Here is a 19490-nt window from a genome sequence, read left to right on the forward strand (position 1 = left end):
TCCGTACGTGACTAAATTGACTAAAGTTACATTTTTTTTTTAGGCAAGTGTAATCAGGGCTCAATTGTTGTAAATGACTAAGTGTTTAATTAGGCTGAATATCAATTAGGATAGTAATGAGCAGCCGGGGCACAGAATCGCCTACATTTAGATCTCTAGGCATTTGTAACAGTCAGCGTGCTTTACAATAAATGGCTGCAAACCCCAATACAACTGGAGAGTGAGAAAATAAAAAAGAACAGAAAACCACATTTTTCATCTGAGGAAGGAGAAATATTTGTTGATGCAGTTATATAAAACCTCCCTACAAGGCAAAGGATCAACAGATCCCGTGACCATGCAAAAAAGAGGCTGGATAACATGTTGAATCCCTGCAATTGTATACAATTCTTCTTGTTTTTTGTGACAACTGTGTAGGAAAGCATATATATGTATTCACTCTCTTAACTATAGCAGCAGTCACTTCAGTCACAATTTTGGACACGGTAGACTGGCTTATGCCCGAGCTGTCTCCGAAGGATCTTTAAAATCCCCCTGTAGCATACAATATTAGGGCAGTGGTTATCTTCACGGATAACTCCTCACATAAAAATATTGCTTGTGTATTTAGTCGAAAACTACTAATACTAATCTGTTGGGCCAAAAAAAATACAGGGTCTGTATAATCTAGCAAAAGGATACCCCCCTCCTCCTCCTTATTTTCCTTCTCTCTGCCTGAGCCAAAAAAAATCTGCCATTCTCGCTTTCAAAAGGGTAGTGAATTGTCTATCTTTTAAACAATAGCGGCTGAAGTTACACAAAGTAGGTGTAACTTGGGAGTGTCAGTTATTTTTCTTTTCTAGCTTGCAGCACAGCATGTTGCACCAAGCCCAGTAAAGTACTCTGCATATCCCCTAATTACAAGGTGAGCACCTACCTCTAAATTGTATTCTTCCACTGTCCGCTTTAGGGGGTCTACAATCTGCCAGCAAATCAGGATGCAGAGATCAATCAGCAGCATCCCACCAACTATTATCATCAGCTTCTGGTCTTTAATAATCTGAAAAAAAGAGAGTCAGAGAGGATGAGTGAGATGGCAAATGATTTGGAATACACAATGTTTAGTAACAATGCTAGAAACAAATCAGAAATATCTTAATAGCCCCTGTGACTGTAAAAACTTGTGAGGAGAAGGGTCATGGTTGGAAGGATATGATATCGTTTCTGACTTTGGGGCAGGAGCTCTGATGATTTGTTTCTTTCTTATAGCTCTCCTAAAGCCAATAGATGATATAATTGTTGGTACAGTGACTCACTAGATGGCACTCTTGCCTGAAAGTCACAAGTTGAATTTTGCCTGCAGCCGGATCGTACGCAGCCTATCTACCAACACCCAATCAACTCTCTCTTTTTATTTTTTAAAGAACATATTCATCAATTAATGTAACTGTTAACATGTCATAAAATCACATTTACAAAACATGTACTATTTAAGACGCTCATTAACAATGTATTATTTCCAGTCATGGACTGAAACTCATAGGGCCTTATTTAGCAACAAGTGCAATACCAAAGGTGCATTGTTTAAAAGGAATAAAGCAATTTTAGCTGTATAGGACTGGCAGTTAATTCATCAGAACTTACAGTGCCTGCTCCTAGCTGCTTCTTTGAAATGTGTGCATTCCTTTAAGAAAATAAGCCTTTTCCATGGCACTCCTTGATAAACAGAGCATCTTCTGATTTAGCAGAACTGTACATAGCATTAAATATACATTTTGACAAGAGCTTTGAAATATTTTCATTTACTTCTCTTGGCACTGGTATAAAGTCATCTCATAGGAATAAAAGGAGCAAATGAGAGAATAGGGGCTGCACTGGCAGTAAACAGGGATACCGTTTCCAGCAAAACTTGTTTATATTAGTAATATTCAATATGGAGTTATGAAGCTACCTGTTTATCAGTTACTTAATCCAGTATTTGACTAAATCGAAAACAACAACATTTCATGTTAATGTTACAAGAGTTAAAAAAAAAACCAACAAGCTGGAAGGTCTCCACACACCAGACGCGACCCGATTTTTTAATTGCCGACGAGCATCATGACCACACACCAGAAGCGACACAGAGGCGATGTGACAGGTTTGAAAATTGCCAGAATTATACAACTGTTAAAAAGTGCTATTAACAAACCTATGATCAAGACTAATACATATTTCAGCATGAAGCATTACGAGTGCCTTCTCTGGCTGTATTTCAACACATATGGCAATAAATCACACATACCAGGCTTATCCAGTTCCTTCGAAATGGACTCCCATATATTATCTTTCAAATCTGTATCTTTATAATTGTGATGATCTTTGTCATAAAGCTCTGGGTATTTTTTCAACAACAAGTATTATTGTTTCTTCCGTCATTTTGGATATTGCTTCACCTGGCTGGATGGCGTGCATTGAAGCTGTTCTCTGATTGCTCAATGCCCTAGTTGACGCGCGTCAAATTGCAAAAAATAGGATTCAATCGTATTTATTTCGTGTCGCTCCAGTACCGCCCTGGTGCCACTCTCACGTCGCCTCTGGTGTCAAAGGTACTTATCAAAAGTATAGGTTCTATTTTTTTTGACGCATCACTGCACAGTTCTGCTTGCCACACCGCGTCTGGTGGGGAGTAGCCTTTAGCTCATGAGGTTGCTTCTGTGTGTGGAAGGGGGCAAGGGGCACAACCTTCTAGCCATGACTTGCACACAGCAAAACAAGAGGTTGTTGAACCTAATCAAGGGCTTTCTTTGAAAATAAATGACACTTTTCATTGTTGACATAAACAGGACTCAGAGATGCTGAAAATGAACTTTAAAAAAAAAAAGATTGGTTATGCTGATGTTATCTGGTGCATTGAGGCAAAAGGTGAGACCAATGATCTCCATCAAGATGGAGAATTGAATGTGAAAAGCTTTGTGTTATGTGTTTTACTGTCTTCTCTTCTAAGGTCCACAGTTGCAGTAAAATATCTTTAAAATTACATTGTTAACCTTTTCAATGTCAAAATTGTAAATCTAATTAAGTGTTTACGAACCTCTAAAAAGGTAAAATTGTTAAATTACAGTATTATTCACAGCTTTCCCTCAGGTAAGCTAACTGTCATCATAACATTTGAAGGCCAAATATACATATATCTTACTTTAATAATACTTAAACGTCTACCTATCTTAGGTAGGCAATGATGAAAAACAAATGATAAAACAGTGTTTAAATCAGATGTTACATAAGAAAAAAACAAACATATTATTGAGAAGGGTTTTTTTGTGTGTTATTTTAATACTCTGTACTGTGTCTCCAGAACTCACTGCGGGTTCATGCTTTGCTTAGACAAGAGAACACTTGAGGAGTTGAGTGAAGCTGACAATGGAGCTGCCACTTCTGACTGAAAATACAGGGGGAATCTGACTGACAACTGTTTACCATGCTCTGAGGTGAGTGAGGAAGGGCTAGCAGGATTTCGGTTTACACAATGCTCGCTGCCTGGCACTGCACGCTTTCAGATTTACAATTAGCTATCTTCAAGAACAGTGGAACTAACCACTGTTTAACCCTTTCCATCTTTAAATACAAAAGGCAACCCCCAGGTATCACTTTCAATTTGAAAAGCTGTTGGAATTAAATGGATAAAACAGAAGCCTTTAGTCTGTTATTAGTGTATTAATAAATCCATCAAAGACTATTGAAAAAAAGCTCCATTCCACCACCAACGTAAGAGTTTCCATTGCAAACCAATGATAGTAATACATCACCAGGCAGGAGTCAGGCCTGTGTAGGGGACAAGGTGCTTGTGACTTAGTAACAGAATAGGAGTTTCCCCTTGACTACTCAGAGAACCGCCCTCGCTGAGGTGAGGCTGAACCGATCGACCTCCAAGACCGGGAAGCTAGGGACTTCCCCCAAGGGGAAATTAAAGAAGGGTAGGAGGACGAAGCAAGGTCTCCCAGGCTTACTGAGTCGTCTAGTTGAGAGAGGTCAGGCTCAGCTGATGCTCCAAGGCCGCATGAATAGCCGTGCGATCTACGCAGGGAGAACAAAAGTGTTGCAAAAGAGAATAAGAAATTAATATATAAAGAGGGCCAGGGGGTCTCCCTCCAACCCCTCCCAACTGTAAGAGCCACCTTCGATAAGTTGAGTCAATGACTGACTCGAAAGTTGGGAGCACGCTTTGCTCTCCGAAGGGGGAGACTGGCACGGGTGCAAATGAATTGATTTAATGGAAAATAGAAAATGAAATGTAGTTAAAGTTTTTTGGCTACGCCACCAATGGAAAGAAGAGAGAAATTGTTAGTTAGAAATGATAGTTAGTGATTAATTACATTTGACTAATTACAAGTATATATATATTGTGAGCCAGCTCACAGGTTCACCAGCAGGAGGCGTTCATGGCAGGCTAGGAACAAGCCCACAGGTGTTGCAGATAACACAATGATAGACCTGTGGTCAGCATACTTGCCTGCCATGATGTCAAGGAGTTGACGGGTAAACAGGCTGCAGGTGTGGTTAGGTAGGGGATCAAGGTTGTACCATGGTTAATTCTCATTAGCCTTAATTGGCCCGCACCTGTAGCCTGTAAACCGTCCAATTACCAGATGATCCAGCACCCTTTAAAAGAAAGCCTTCACAGCCAGTCAAGGTTGGCTTCCAACCAGTGAGCAGCGTGAGATTATCTACAACCAAGACTGACCGGGAATATAAAACAAAGCTGCCTTTGCGACTGAAATCTTCTTTCCTGGGTCGGCGCTGTTGGAAGGGAATACAGCAACGGGGGAAAAGACGCTGCTGGTTTTCACATGCTGGAGACAAGCTGAAGCCAACAAACAACCTGGTAAAACCCAGGAACCAATTAATTCAACTGGATGTGGTTAACTGTCCAGTTAGTTTACATTGTTGTTGTTTTTTTTGTTTGTTATACAAATCCTGTTTGAACTGTTTATTTTCTTTACATCTCATCTTGCAACCAGGATGGTATTTTCTTTTGTGAAGTAAGCGAGCAAGTTTATTTTTTTTACTTTTGTGAAGTTTAATAAACAAACTTGGATTGGAAACTACTGTCTGCTTCGTCTGTGTGCACCCACACGCCCACAATATATATATATATATATATATATATATATATATATATATATATATATATATATATATATAGTTTCTTTTTATATTTTTATATTAACTAATCTAACCACTCGGTGGAGAGGAAAAACCCTGCCTTCTTGTAGGAGGACACCTCTGGTGGTCCTGGTGGAAAGATGGCCCCCACTCCGGGCATGCTAGCAATACTGTGTTTAGTGGAATAATATCAAGGAGAGAAGAGCGAATGAAAGACTCCACCACTGAGGGAGGACTGGTTGATTTTTACTTTGGCTGCTGATGTTGCTGCACCTTTACAAAATGAACAGGAGAATACGATTGGGGAGGAAGAACAGCTTTAGCATAAGCTGAAGACAGAAGATTGTAAATGTAAATTTAGTTGAAAACCAGTTTGCTGAATGGAGGAATGGGTGGAGGGAAAGGTTGAGCTGAGGGAGCCAGACGTCTGAATTGAGTGATCTGTAAACTAGAAAGGGCGTCACCAGTGTTACTAGTGATACCTGGAAGGTATTGGGCTTTCAAAATAAAATTATTGATAACTGAAATCCAGACTAGCTGGCAAAGAAGTTGCATAATAGAGGGGAAGCGGAACATCCTTTATTAATAATATAAAACAGTAGACTGATACATTTTTTCTGCCAAAATGGGCCCCATAGATAGGCTGCAATGACAGTAGGGAATACTTCAAGTAAGGCTGTGGATTTAAGCTGAGGAGGGAGATTTTTGATTTTTGGAGGCCAGACATCTGAGAAGCTGGCAAGAGAGACCTGAGTTCTAGGAATGTTTCAGCTGGAGGGTCATTTAGATGAAAGGGCAGATGGAATGTGAATGAGCATCACCACAGAAACTGCACAGATGTAAAAAACAGCATCTTTTGGAAATGCAGAATGAGGAATTGAAATTATTGCACAGCTGTCTCCCGCCGGAATATTCGATGGGTCTTTTTGGCAGTGTGCCCCGTACATGTATGTGTTATGTGTTGCGTGTGGTGTGTTAATGTTGGTGTATAGGTATTGGTGCATGGGATATAAATGGGTCTGTGTAGCACGAGTGATTTAAAATATATAGTTGTATTTAGGCACGGGGATGCATAATCACTTCACGTGCAGATAAAGTATGTGGGATTCAAGTGAATAATTAATTGGTAATTGAATCCCGTCACAACAGTATATATAGATGCACGTTTTACTCACTTGGGGTTGTGTGTTCAGGGCAAAAGAATGGGAGAGTGAGGAGGTAAAAGTAATAATAATAATAATAATAATAATAATAATAATAATAATAATAATAATAATAATAATAATAATAATAAATAACAACTGCTACGAGTGCTGGAAGCACCAGCACCGTACTTGTTTTGTGTTTAATGTTCGTGCCCTGTTTGTTAGTGCCTGTTCACAGTCTTCCATGAGAATCGTTGCTTGTTGAAAAAGCAGACGGAGCTGAAGAATGAATAGGAGAAATTGGAGACGTGTGATTCCTAAAAAAAAAGAGTGTTGTCGAGAGCAGGGGAAGAATAATTTGAGGCTGATGAGGAGACTGATGAGGAGCCTGCTTTTGGACACAGAGAGGTAGAATGGGCGGTTGAAGCACAAACTCTGTAAGCGTTAGTATGGAGACCACTGAAGAATCTAGTAAAGAGATCATGATCAGGTTGAGACCAGTCAATCAGGGTTTTGTCCAATGCTAGCCGAGATGCTGCTTTGGCTGAACAAGATTTATGATACTTTATGAAATGGTACCGCCATATCTGACTGAGAGATCAACGATGTTAAATAAATATGAGACTAGTTATTGTTGTCGGTGAGCATAAACTTCACAAAAAACATAGTGAAAAACAGAAAATGCAAGCACAAATTCTCTAAGAGTGAGACAGATCTCCACAGTCAACTACCCTGTGATCCAGAAATTCTGAGAGTGCAATAATAATAGAGACCAAATTAACGTCTTTACCTTCAATACCATTGCGTCTCAGTTGAGGAGAGAGAGAGTGGCAATGCACAACAGAGGCGGTCTCTAGAGTGAAAATTAGCAACTCTAGAGTAGGTGTGGCCGTGGCTGAAGCAACGGGACAGATGAACGCTGTTGTTGTTGCCACTGATGAGGAAGTAATGGCTGCTGGTTCCAAGCGAGTGATCCTGCTATCTAGCGCATCCAGGCGATCAGATACTGTAGAAATTGTGGTGGATAGAGGATGAATGAGTTGAATGAGTTGCTTGATATCATTAAAATCACAAATCGGAAAAAGGATCCAGCAGGGACGGCGTGTGAATTGACTAGTTTGGATCTCTGCTGAGACTTATGTGGGTGGAAAAGAGGCTCAGCCAATATAGATTTGCTATATTATTATTTGTTTATTTAGCAGACGCCTTTATCCAAGGCGACTTACAGAGACTAGGGTGTGTGAACTATGCATCAGCTGCAGAGTCACTTACAACTACGTCTCACCCGAAAGACGGAGCACAAGGAGGTTAAGTGACTTGCTCAGGGTCACACAGTGAGTCAGTGGCTGAGGTGGGATTTGAACCGGGGACCTCCTGATTACAAGCCCTTTTCTTTAAGCACTGGACCACACAGCCTGATCGCTCCCTGCTTCAATGGGCAATCCTATTTTTTAAAAGAGTTTTCACGAGTTTGTCCATGGGCCAATCTGTAAAAACATTGCGCTGGAGAATCACCCTGAGGTCTGATGCGTTTAGAGTGGCGAAGAAGAATGGCAGCGGGAACCGCTGGATAAGCAGAGGTTCAAGCAGCAGCATTGTCAAATGGAGGAGAAGCAGGACGGGTGGATTTCTTTGAACATTTTTACAGTGGATTATTTGTTGAAAGACAGCCAGAAGAGAGAGAATTTCTTCATCTGAGTCAGATGAAAACGAAAGCTGCCTCAGGTGAATAGTCATTTTTGAAAACAAGGTTTGTTTTAAGATTGGGTCTGCAATTCTGCATTATAACCGCAAACTGAAAAGCAAGATGAGAATTAGGAAGCTGGCTACTGTTTAAATAGGGTGACTGACAGGTAATTAAAGGTTGACTGACAGATATTTTAGCAGGATGACACAAGGGAGGAGTCCTGGCTCCAGCCCCCCGAAATATGTAGGTGAACAGTAACTTGTGGAGAGCTCAGCAGTTTCTAAAACGCATTCCTACAGCAATCTCCTGTCCTGCATCTCAGTTAACCGAGCCTTGTATGCTTTTTTATAACCGGCACGGAAGAATTAAACAAACAGACTGTCTTTTCTGTATTTACTTCCCGATTTCATTTTCAACTCAAGTGCAGCGAAACAAAAGCACGGTGTCACTGCCTGGAACATTGTGTCAGGGTCAGTATGGAAGCGGAAGGTAGCTAAAAACAGCTCAGACCCACCTACTGTACTATTCAAACCCACAGTTTCTCTGACACATCGTGCTCTTCCTGCCCACATGGTAACAGAAACACTGTAGCTGTAAAATCTAAAAAAGAGGCTTGAATGGTAGCTACATCTGTGACCAATTCTGGACACTGATTTACATAACCTGTGTGAATGTAAAGCAAGGTAACAATTTGTCATTTGGTAAAAAGGTGTGCTAGTAAAAATTAACAAATTTAAGAATTAAAATCAGTCAATGTAAATGTGGACAACTACCTTTCTGAATTGGAGTAACCCTGAAACTGAGTTTGTAGTAAAACGCTGGTATGCAGGAATTGTTGTGCTTGGATTAACCCAAAATGTATAGACGTGGCTAATCCTGGACTACAACACCTAAGATAACATCAGGTAGTCCAAATCAATCCTATACGGCTTCATTATTTTTTTTCCCAACTGTTTTTTTTTTTTTTTACAGCTAAGTGAATTGATTCTGCAGTGATCATCATAGTCAAAAAACACATCTGGAAATACTTTAATTGTGTAAAATCCTCTTTTCAGTGGTGCTAAAAATGCATGGGAATACCAGTACATAAGCCCTTCGATTGGTCTTGTTAATGCATGGGAATACCAGTATGTAAGCCCTTCGATTGGTCTTGTTAATGCATGGGAATATCAGAATGTAAGCCCTTCGATTGGTCTTGTTAATGAATTGGAATATCAGAATGTAAGCCCTTCGATTGGTCGTGTTAATGCATGGGAATACCAGTATGTAAGCCCTTCGATTTGTCTTGTTAATGCATGGGAATATCAGTATGTAAGCCCTTCGATTGGTCTTGTTAATGAATTGGAATGTCAGAATGTAAGCCCTTCGATTGGTCTTGTTAATGAATTGGAATATCAGAATGTAAGCCCTTCGATTGGTCTTGTTAATGAATTGGAATATCAGAATGTAAGCCCTTCGATTGGTCTTGTTAATGCATGGGAATACCAGTATGTAAGCCCTTCGATTGGTCTTGTTAATGCATGGGAATATCAGTATGTAAGTCCTTCGATTGGTCTTGTTAATGCATTCTAATGCAGGAACCTATGTTGAGGTGTCTAGGGACAAATCTGCTCTCCAATCTAAACTCCCCAATTGTTTTTTAAAGATTGTTCTGAAGCGATCAATGAGACAGCATCAGGGAGGTAACTGTATTTGTTCCCATCATGCTTGCTGACGTAGAGTCCTGCATCGGATCGGGTACCTGCAGGTGACCCACAAAAGCGGGTCGGGTTTGGGTCGGAATGTGAACTTTTTTACAGTTTGTGGTTTGGGTGCGGGTCAATAAAAAATTATTTTCGGGTCTGAATTCAAATCACCAAAAACGTCCTTTCAACGTACTCATCTGTAACCCTTTCCCAAATAACTTATTGGAAGGCAACTGTACCGGTTTTTCCTACACTAAAGCAGGAGGCGATTAGGGAGGAGTCAGCTGACTAAGCGGTATTGTTCTCGCTTGTTTGATACGTCGCAAGATCTCTTTACATCTGCTGGGTGATATTAAAAATGTTTGTGAACGAGGTGAAACAAAAGATAGCTCAGGGTTTATACTTTCGCTCTCTGTGTTTATCCCAGTGTCTGCGGCAAAGAGCTTCTGATGGATGCTGTCCTGCTATGGGCAACACAAGGAACAGGACAGCGTCATTTTTATGGGGTTGACCGTCCCCCCCAAGCCCAGCCCCTCAACCAATCAAAGAGGTCAGAGCAACACACTCCTGCTCAACCTCTTTGTGTCAGCGCCATAATTGACAGGCAGGATCACACATGCGCCTGACAGCCAGCACAGATCTCCCCGTCACAGTGACCAAATTAGAAATCTGCATGAAATCAGTAGTCGTGCAAAGCCAAATTGGAACACTGACAGAAATATTTAAATATACCCTCCCAAATACGCATATTAATTAGGTCACTTGAAAACATCACTTTCAAAACATCAGGTTCCTATAAAAGTTGAGTGATTTATCACAGTATTTTGAGCCCTCATAAAGATATAAAGCTCTAGTTCTAGTACATGCATATAACAGATGCCTGTATTCCCCACCTTCTTCTTCATCTTGACATTCTTAAAGATGGCGTGGACTCTCCAGGTCTTTGCAAACATGGCTCCGAACGCCGTTGTGTAGCCAACAGTGAGGATCCAAGTGCGCACCTGCAAGAGTCAGGACAGGGAATAAGCACGGCCAGGCAGGGTCTCACTAACTTCACAATGAAAAAGCGTTGACCTTTTTAAAGGTCTCATTCCGTATCTGTACATTGGATCCATACAGGATAACTTACATGCTTTTACAGACTTTACCCTGTACAAAAAGAAGGAGTATTACAAATCTGAACACCTGTTTTAGTAAAAATCATAATTCTCAATGGATGCAAGTGTCCTTTCTGTCTGTTTACAAGCTTTTAAAGTTAATATGTTTTTAGAAGGCCATGTCCTTATAAAAGTTTACCATGGTAAAATTACAGGAAAGTGCAGTAAAGTGAAGTGAGAGCATGGCAAAGCTAGGAAGTATGGTTTTCTGCTGGGCATGGTGGTTCAAACACTTTAATGCTTTGAAAGAACTGCTTTAACTAGATCAGGTTCCGGTAAGCCAGCACTTGTGGTGTTCCACACATATGCCCTTGTGTTTCTCCAGTATCATATTTTTTTATTATAGAATTTAACTGATGTCACAAGGATACTTTGGAGAAATTAAGTAGTAGACCTTCTCTACTGTATCTGTACAGTATACACCACTATATTATTCTATACCGTCTCTGCATTGTCACACCAGCGTATCATAAATGCTGGGTTCTATTTCATCAGCTGCTATGAGAAAATATGTATTTACTAATGGTGCTTTCCCACCCCCATAATACTTCATTTAGCTGACACCACTGTTAACTTCACTCCAGACATGGCTTTGCAGAGCATTATGCCTCACAGCATTCAAAGCAGTAAATAACAGTGGTGTTAACCTTTTAACAGTAGTGCACAAACACACTTAACAAATGACCATGTGCTGCTAATGTCCCTTGTTTAGTTTATACCACTGTGTGAAGTCTAATAGAATATGATCCACTGTATTTAAACTACTCGAGTCTGAACACTGTTTTGTTGTTTTCATACTGATGCGGTGGACCATGATAAGATGGATTTCTGGTACCTATCAGTGACTAAACAACCACAAGGGGGGCACATGTATACCAAATATCTACAGTATATACCATTCTTGTTTTATTCATTTGTTATTTTGCAAGCCCAAATCTTCCTCCTGCATCCATCGGATTTGGTGTCCCGAGTTTGACAGCTTTGAAAAGTAGCTCTCATGAACGCTTTCTGCTGACTCTTTCCAGTTGTGTCAGTGCTAACTACTGTTGGTTACATATAGGAGTTATTTTTTTGTTGTTGTTGCATCAGTCTGACCATCAGCAAGTACGCCACTGCTTGCCAGTCCTCTGGACAGGTATGCAGGGATGTGTGTGCTTCAGTCACAACATTTTCCCAGCAGTACCACCAAGAGGTCAACCATTTCCCATCTAGTAATTTCCACATTGTTTGATTTTTGATAAGTGCCTTTGTCACTGCAGGCAATGGGATTAATATTGTTATATTCAGTGAGTGTGAATGTGTTGGAAGTAATATGCCTAAGTAAAATACCAAAGGTTATTTATGCATTTACACATGTATATAACAATTCACAGCATAATGCTGATACTAAACAAAATGTGTTTTTTTGTCAAATAGTCATATTTGAAGATGCGGCAGAAACATGCAGCCTTAATATCAGAGGTAACTTAACTAATGTGCTCTTCTTCTTGTTTAGATTCATATTGCATCATTTGGTGTTTTAGACCAATAAGAAATACCACATAGAACAAATGGGGTACTTCTTACATCATCGAGATCAGGGGCAGACAGCTCTGGTCCTAGAGGTACATTCCGCACCAGGTTTAACAAGCATAATTTTAAAAAAATGAACTGCTTAAGGAACAAAGACCAGGCCTAGAAGGGCCATCCCTTCACTATATGATACAAAGTGATTCTAGACAAGAAGAATACATTATTGCTTATTTTGCGTCACTGTGGTCAGAACCTTCGATTCCCACTGCAAATTCTCTCAGTCAAGTAACATTTATGCATCAGGGCTTCAAGATTTTCAGATGCTTCAGCAGTTTGTGGTGAGAAACTGGAAACTGGGTACAACACCCCCAGCAGAACCTGGATACTTATGCAGGTTTTCTCTTTATTATCGTTAGATACAGTACTTACAGTGCAAAGAGTTTCAAATACTTTGTCAGAGACAAAAGATCCGTCAAGACCAAAGAGAAAGATGGATGCGTAGGACAGCATTCCTCCAAGGATAATCAGGTTGTTCATGTATGGACTGGACATCTTTATCAGCCTGTAGAGACAGAGACAGACAGATAGCAGAACCACATTGATTTCATATTACTGAGAAGGAAAGTAATGAGCTGCATTTCCAGTATGATTAATGAATGAGACTCCGGTCTGACCCGTTTACAGGGCTCCACCGAGATTCTCTAAATATCTCAATCAAAAGAACAAGGCCACCGAATAACTCAGATATTGCACAACTCATCTTTCAAGTGGAGGGGACAGACTGACTAAAGCTGTGACGTTTTTCCTTACAAGACAGTACAAGATGTCGCTATGCTATCTCCTCATTTGATGAGGTGAAACTGCTTGTCTGTTTTCTATGGCGAGAGAACCAAATTACAGCAGTTATTTAAGATTCTGAAGCAGAAAAGGTGTCTGGGGATGCAAGGTTTTCTATAATTGCAGAAAATATTACGTTTGTGAGATGTTTCAAGCCTACTTATGAACCTGAAGAAAACCAACAACTTGAGGACTGGAGGAAAGTTGTACAGAGCTCAAAAAGCTTCTGTGCTACAAATCAGGGTCGCTGCAAGGCCATTGCTACACAGACGGGCATTGAGGGAAAGCTTGTTTGGTTTACATCCAGGAGGAGAGCGTCTGCTCTGCAGGAAAACTACTATGGAACCCTTCAACTGCAAGACGGTGCCTGTTGCTCTGCCAGGACCATCACAATGACACGGAGTCCTGGGAGGCCGGGACTTCGGGAGCAGCAGCAATAGGTTCGTTTAGGGGATGCTGAACCAAGTTAGAGAGGATTACCATAGTGTAGTAGGTTCCTGGAGTGGGGTGTCTCGTTTAGTGAGACCAGCACTCACCATGTGTGGCAAACTTGTATTTTGAGCTTTGTTTAGTTTTGTTTTCTTTATTAAATATGACACTAGGATTGCTGGTACGCTAGTGTCAGCGCTTGTGTGTTATTAAATCTGCACGCCTGTGCGGTGTGTCAACACCAATGCTCTGTGTCTGCCTCGATATTATCCAGTGACGACCCACAAGTAACAAATCACCCTGGTACAACATCATACTTGGGACTTCCAAAAATTCTGTGACAAAGTGTCGCATGAAAGGTTTATCTTCCCGCTGCAATCTGTGGGAATACAAGGATGTACATGCAAGTGGATACAGAACTGGTTAAAACACAGGAAGCAGAGAGATTGTAAGAGGGGAAATCTCTAACTGGGCAATGTACTCAGTGGGGTGCCGCAGGGCTCTCTTTGGACCACTGAATTCTTATCTACATCACGACTTAGATAGGGAGATAATTAGCAAACTTGTCAAATCTGCAGATGACACAAAGCTTGGGGGAGTGGCAGACACAAGTCCAGCAACTCAGGAAATCTCAAAAGATTTAGACGGCATACAGAAAAATGACAAAAGAAATTCCATATCAACAAAAATGTAAGATCCAAATACCAAATGGAGGGGAGAGAACTTGAGCAAGCACACAAAGAGAGAGACCTTGGTGTGGTAATAGATTCATCGCAGTCACAAATGACACAGTGTGGGGAAGCAAACAAAAAGACAAACAGCTTAGGTATATAGCTAAAAGTGTGGAGTAAGAGGTTATGATGAAGTTATATACACTGGTGAGACTGCACTTGGAATAGTGTGTCCAATTTGGTCACCACAGCACCATGGTACACTGGCTCTGGAGAGAGTCCAAAGAAGAGCAACCAGAGTAATTCCAGAACTTAAAGGACTAAGATACGAAGAAAGGATGAAATAACTGAATCTATTTAGCCTGGAACAAAAGAAGAGTCAGGGGGGACATGATTGAAATCTTTAAAATCTAAAAAGGAGTTGACACAGTTAACCCAAACCATTACTTTAAGTGCAGTGCCGAAACAGGGCCAAAGGGGTTAACTAGTCAAGTTGTTGAGGTTGAATTACTTGGATCCTTAAGATCCAACTTTACCAAGTTCTGAGATCAATCAGCTACTAGGAACCGGACGAGCACTGATGTGCAGAATGTTCTCCTCTCGTTCGTAACTGTTCTTATTTTCTTATATAACACTTAGTAACAGCTTTCTCACAATGTCACAGTAGAAGGTGTTTTGCACTCCAGCTGAGCTGTTAAAGACCACTCCGGAAACTGATATCTCATTAAAAGTAAAAAGAACATGAACTCAGCCAAAGCCCCAGCATGGCATGGGTTGGGGGCAGGATATGTGGTTCTAGTGGTCTGAGGATTCAACCGAGGGTAATAGCCATTGTGCGGTTCAACCTATGACCTCCTGATTAAAATGCACAAGTGCTAATGTCATTTTCATTAATACTCTCTTGCATGTCTTTCCTCAGGGTAGTAGAGGCTCCCAATTATCTTGTTTGTCATCTACAATATAAGCGTTGTCCCTGACATTTCAGCAGCCAGGAAATCAAAAAATAAAAATAAATGCAAAATGCAAAATCTGATGAGATCTTCTAGAGAGAGAGAGTTTGAAGTAAAAGGTCTTACTTATGATTGCGGTTTTTGATGTTGAAGAAAAGGAAGGCTCCTGCCATGAACATTCCCAGGATGGTAACGGCAGAGAGAATGCTGTAAAGAGGAAGGTTTATGTTACGCCGCTGGTTTTGGACAATCGTCCGGTCTTTTGGAGGCTCCACACCTAAAAAAACAAAGAGAGGGGTCAGCTGCAGTCCACACCTACTCAAACACCGAGCACATTAAAAGCAGGTGAATGAAACACAGCATGCTTTACTATGCACTGTGCTTTGCTTTTACCATGGTACATCGAAGTAAACCTTCACATGCAGGTTACTGACATTCACTGGTCTTTGTCTCTTTACCTTGGAACCTGATGGTATTGTTCATGAGCTCCAGTACGTCAGCTATTGCATTATACTCCCCAACCTTTACTTCTTGACCTTCTGTAGAAACAAAAACAAGACACATTATTTAAAAAAAAAAAAAAAAAGGTGTCTGGATAATGACAGGCAGTAGTTTGCATTTACAATCAATGTGCTTGAGTACACAGTGCTGAACTTGCCACTATAACTTATGTATTGTTATTGTTTTAAACTTCGAAGTAATAGGATTTACAAAAAAATTCAAAAGTAGGCATTTATTTGGCTAACGCATTCATGCACTGATGATGAACGTTTAACCATTTAAAGACCGTGGTCGCATAAAAACACGATCATACTGAAGTGTTATTCTGGGCCCGTGATCGAGTAAACACAATAAAAACACACTTTGTTTCTTTGACTTACTGGGCCACCATACTTCGCAGTACAGCTTGTTAACGCATATCATTGGATACGGGAGGGATTGAATTTCACTGCCTACTTGTTTTTTTCCCCATGTATCGTGAGACATTTTCATCAGCTTGCAGAAACAATACATGACACAATAACTTGTTTACAGCTAAGAAAAAAGGGAATCTACTTTAGAGTTTGTGTTGCATGCAACTTATATCAAATGAAAGACCACAACATGTCCTTTCATATTATATACATTGCAACAGGATCAGGCATACTATATGTGGTAGAGATGAGAATATATGTAAAACACTTTTCCAAAACAATCATGTTTGGTCACTACTATATATATATTTTTTAATAGATGGCGCAAAAAAACACTGCACCATTGAACTTCAATATGAAATGAACATGGGAAAAAATGAAGCAAATTGCGTGAAAAACAACTGTTTTATTAGCACTTTTACCAACCGAGCATTTTTTGGAACAAAACAGAATATGGAACACTGAAGAGAACTATTTACAATTTTACGTGCTCAGGCCTTGTCCATTACTTTCTGTGCCACTCTGTAAAGCAGCTCCAGTCTGGCACAAGACACAATGGATAAAAGTCTCTCACTCACTTTCTAGCTTCTCTAGAAACCTAGTTAGGCACTGAAATACACCCACTGATCTGATGCATCTCACAGGACTGTACTCTTTCAGGGAGCTGTAGTTCTCTCTACATATATGGGTATTGCTGGAAAGCTGACAGTAAGCTTTCCAACGATACCACCACTTTCCGTCTAGCTGCTAAAATGACATTCAACTCATAACAAAATCTATGCGTGTGACCCGTCACATGATGAGTGGCTTACCTTCAAGCGACCGTAGCCCCAACTAGGAATACCACATACCAACAGTGAATACGTCATTGGAAAGTGTCAGGTCTGTACTTGTAAACAGGTCCTGAACCACTAAGTGGCTTTTACATTGCCTAAGTAACATGCACTTAAAGTTTGATACACCGGCGCACCAAAACGAAAGAGTCTAAGTTTAAATTAATGGCCCGCTCACAGCTTTTTGTAACTTAAAGTCCTGTTAGCTCATTTTTAAATACTGCATTACATTCCCTCTGTGTATGGCTGCAAGGACTTAGTTTTACTGAAATCTGCCTTGCAACACATGACAAATCTGAAACCGAAATATTGGCTTGCGGTCTAATTGGCCTCATTCTAATACGCCGTTGGCTTCTAGTGAAGAGGTTTTGCAAGTACTGTACTTAATTTAGTAACTAAAAAAGACCATATTTTTTCTTGTTTTCATAGGTATATTATGACCCTATCTCAGATGGAGGTACGTGGTAGACTAGATTATTTGGAAAGGGGTACAGGGCCTAAAAAGTTTGAAAACCACTGACTTACGTGTAATTTGCCCAAACATCAATATTTCTCAACAAAACTTTCACAAAGTATTGTAAGGTCCCTTGCATCACAGAATAACATGTTTTTATACACGTATCTCTAAGAAGAATACATTATAATAAGAAAACACTTAACACTGAGAAAAGAAAACCAAAATATCGTGTTGAAAAAAGCAAAAAGGTTTCTGAAGTACTTTATAATGTTCGCCAGAGTTTTTTGGGGGGATAAAAGGACACCAATTCCAAGATGCTACTGTAAAATAAAAATATTTTTGGTGACTTTTTATAGGAAGAGACAACTACATCCAAAAAAAACCTTGGTCCTTAAAGTAATAGATCCTAGCTCCTTACATCTCCTCGTATAAAACTGACTGCCCAACAGAGAACAGCAAAGAGGTATAGTTAACTGAAGGATAACATTAAAGGTTTTCAAATCAGTTTTCTAACTATAATTATAAACACCCTGTCCTTTAGTTTAAGATGTTTAGGTTATTTTCCTAATATCAATAATTCAATTTTGAAAATGTTGATACTTCATAGACAAAGCTATAACAGTTGCTGAAAGTAAAAGTTGCTGCTTCTCCTTGTAGCAAAAATCACTTTTCAGATTTACTCCAATAGTCTAACGGCAATCGGGTCATGTGACAGAAAGTTGTTGGATACCAAGAAAAACAACTGTCTGTTTTATTCTACAGTGTTGTACTAGAATAATCGATACAGAAATATGCTAATTTGGCTAATGCAGTTTGAAGAATATCAAGTTGCTTGTCTTCTTGAAGGTTTTATGACTTTCTACACCAGTGGCTCTCAAACCAGAGGTTTTGGTGGCCTCAGAGTGCGGCAGCCAGCGCTTATTCATGGTTAGAAACTCACGCTCGTCCCCTTGCCCAAGACTACTTAAATCTGATGAGGACTAGTTGATGTCTGTGTCTCAGTAGTCCTCTGGGCGAGTACTTAAAACAAATGTACACATATACTCTTAAAAAAAAAGCAGGGAAGTCAATTTTCTAATGGGGTGTAGCAATGGTGAATAAGCATTCACAAATAATGCTTAGAAAACAGTTACTCGGAAATGAAACCTCCCTTCACCTCCCCTACGTTTTACATTTGTGTTCTCCCTCTGCGCGATAATCAGTTCGTTTGAAAACCAGGCTTTAATCAGTGATAATAGGTGCACAGGCAGTGATTCTGTGAGTGCTCTGGAGCTCAAGCACCAATGGTGTTGATGGCTGAAGTGTAATGCTGGCTCCAGGGATCAGCTTATTTTGCTTCCCAAGCGCATCAGCACACACAACGGCTGCGATGCTGGCTCCGGGGATCAACCACAGTGCGGTCTCCCCAGCGCATCAGCATGACAACCGTCAGGATTGAGCTAAGTAGGGTACATCTCTGGGGTCTTCAAGTGGGCAACTTCCATCCTCTGTGTTTCGTCGACTAGCCCACGACACCTCAAGAGGGCTCACAGTAATTCTGGCGTTCCAGCATCACCCCCCTCCGTCCCCCACTCAACTCAGCCCAGCTTACTTACCCGTTGTGGCAGGATGGCTTGCAGTGGTGAGGTGTGGTGACGTCACGGACCAGGAAGTAACTGAACCAAAACAATGGATGGGCGGGTGAAACTGAACGCAACGGCGTTCAGCTGATTTTATTAACTAAATAAACAAAACAAAAGATTTAAACAAACAACACAAAACAAAAGGGCACGTTGGCCAAACAAATAAAAATAAACAAATAAGCAGATACTTAGCAGTTGTTTCTCTTATTCGCCTCGCTCTCTCCGCTCCCCGTACTCTCCTCTGTACACTCAACCCCGCAGCACGGACAGCTGCAGGTTCTTATACTCTGGCCGAGGGGTTAACTAGCTGTTAATTATCTTATTACCCCTCGGCCACAGTCTGCACGCATTTAGTAAGGATGCGTGACTGTCAGCTAGTTAAATAATCAGTAGCTGATCAGCCACGCATCCTCATGGGGTTTTAAATTATAAATAACAAATAACAAAAGACGCAGCGCTTTTATCCG

At 40.5% G+C, this 19490-nt stretch overlaps 1 protein-coding gene across 2 annotated transcripts in view; it reads right to left on the reverse strand.

Moving 5' to 3' along the window:
* Positions 1–19490, reverse strand: part of LOC117399920 (gamma-aminobutyric acid type B receptor subunit 2-like) — a 311468-nt gene that overhangs the window by 92930 nt on the left and 199048 nt on the right. For both annotated transcript variants that reach the window (XM_059021519.1, XM_033999374.3), the window contains exons 9-13: positions 15656–15736; positions 15324–15474; positions 12740–12872; positions 10535–10642; positions 917–1039 (exon numbers count right to left, since the gene is read on the reverse strand). In XM_059021519.1, coding sequence (XP_058877502.1) covers positions 917–1039; positions 10535–10642; positions 12740–12872; positions 15324–15474; positions 15656–15736 — 596 coding nt within the window. The remainder of the gene's footprint in view (positions 1–916; positions 1040–10534; positions 10643–12739; positions 12873–15323; positions 15475–15655; positions 15737–19490) is intronic.

This window comes from Acipenser ruthenus, chromosome 4, assembly GCF_902713425.1.
Source record: "Acipenser ruthenus chromosome 4, fAciRut3.2 maternal haplotype, whole genome shotgun sequence".
Classification (NCBI taxonomy): Eukaryota; Metazoa; Chordata; class Actinopteri; order Acipenseriformes; family Acipenseridae; genus Acipenser; species Acipenser ruthenus.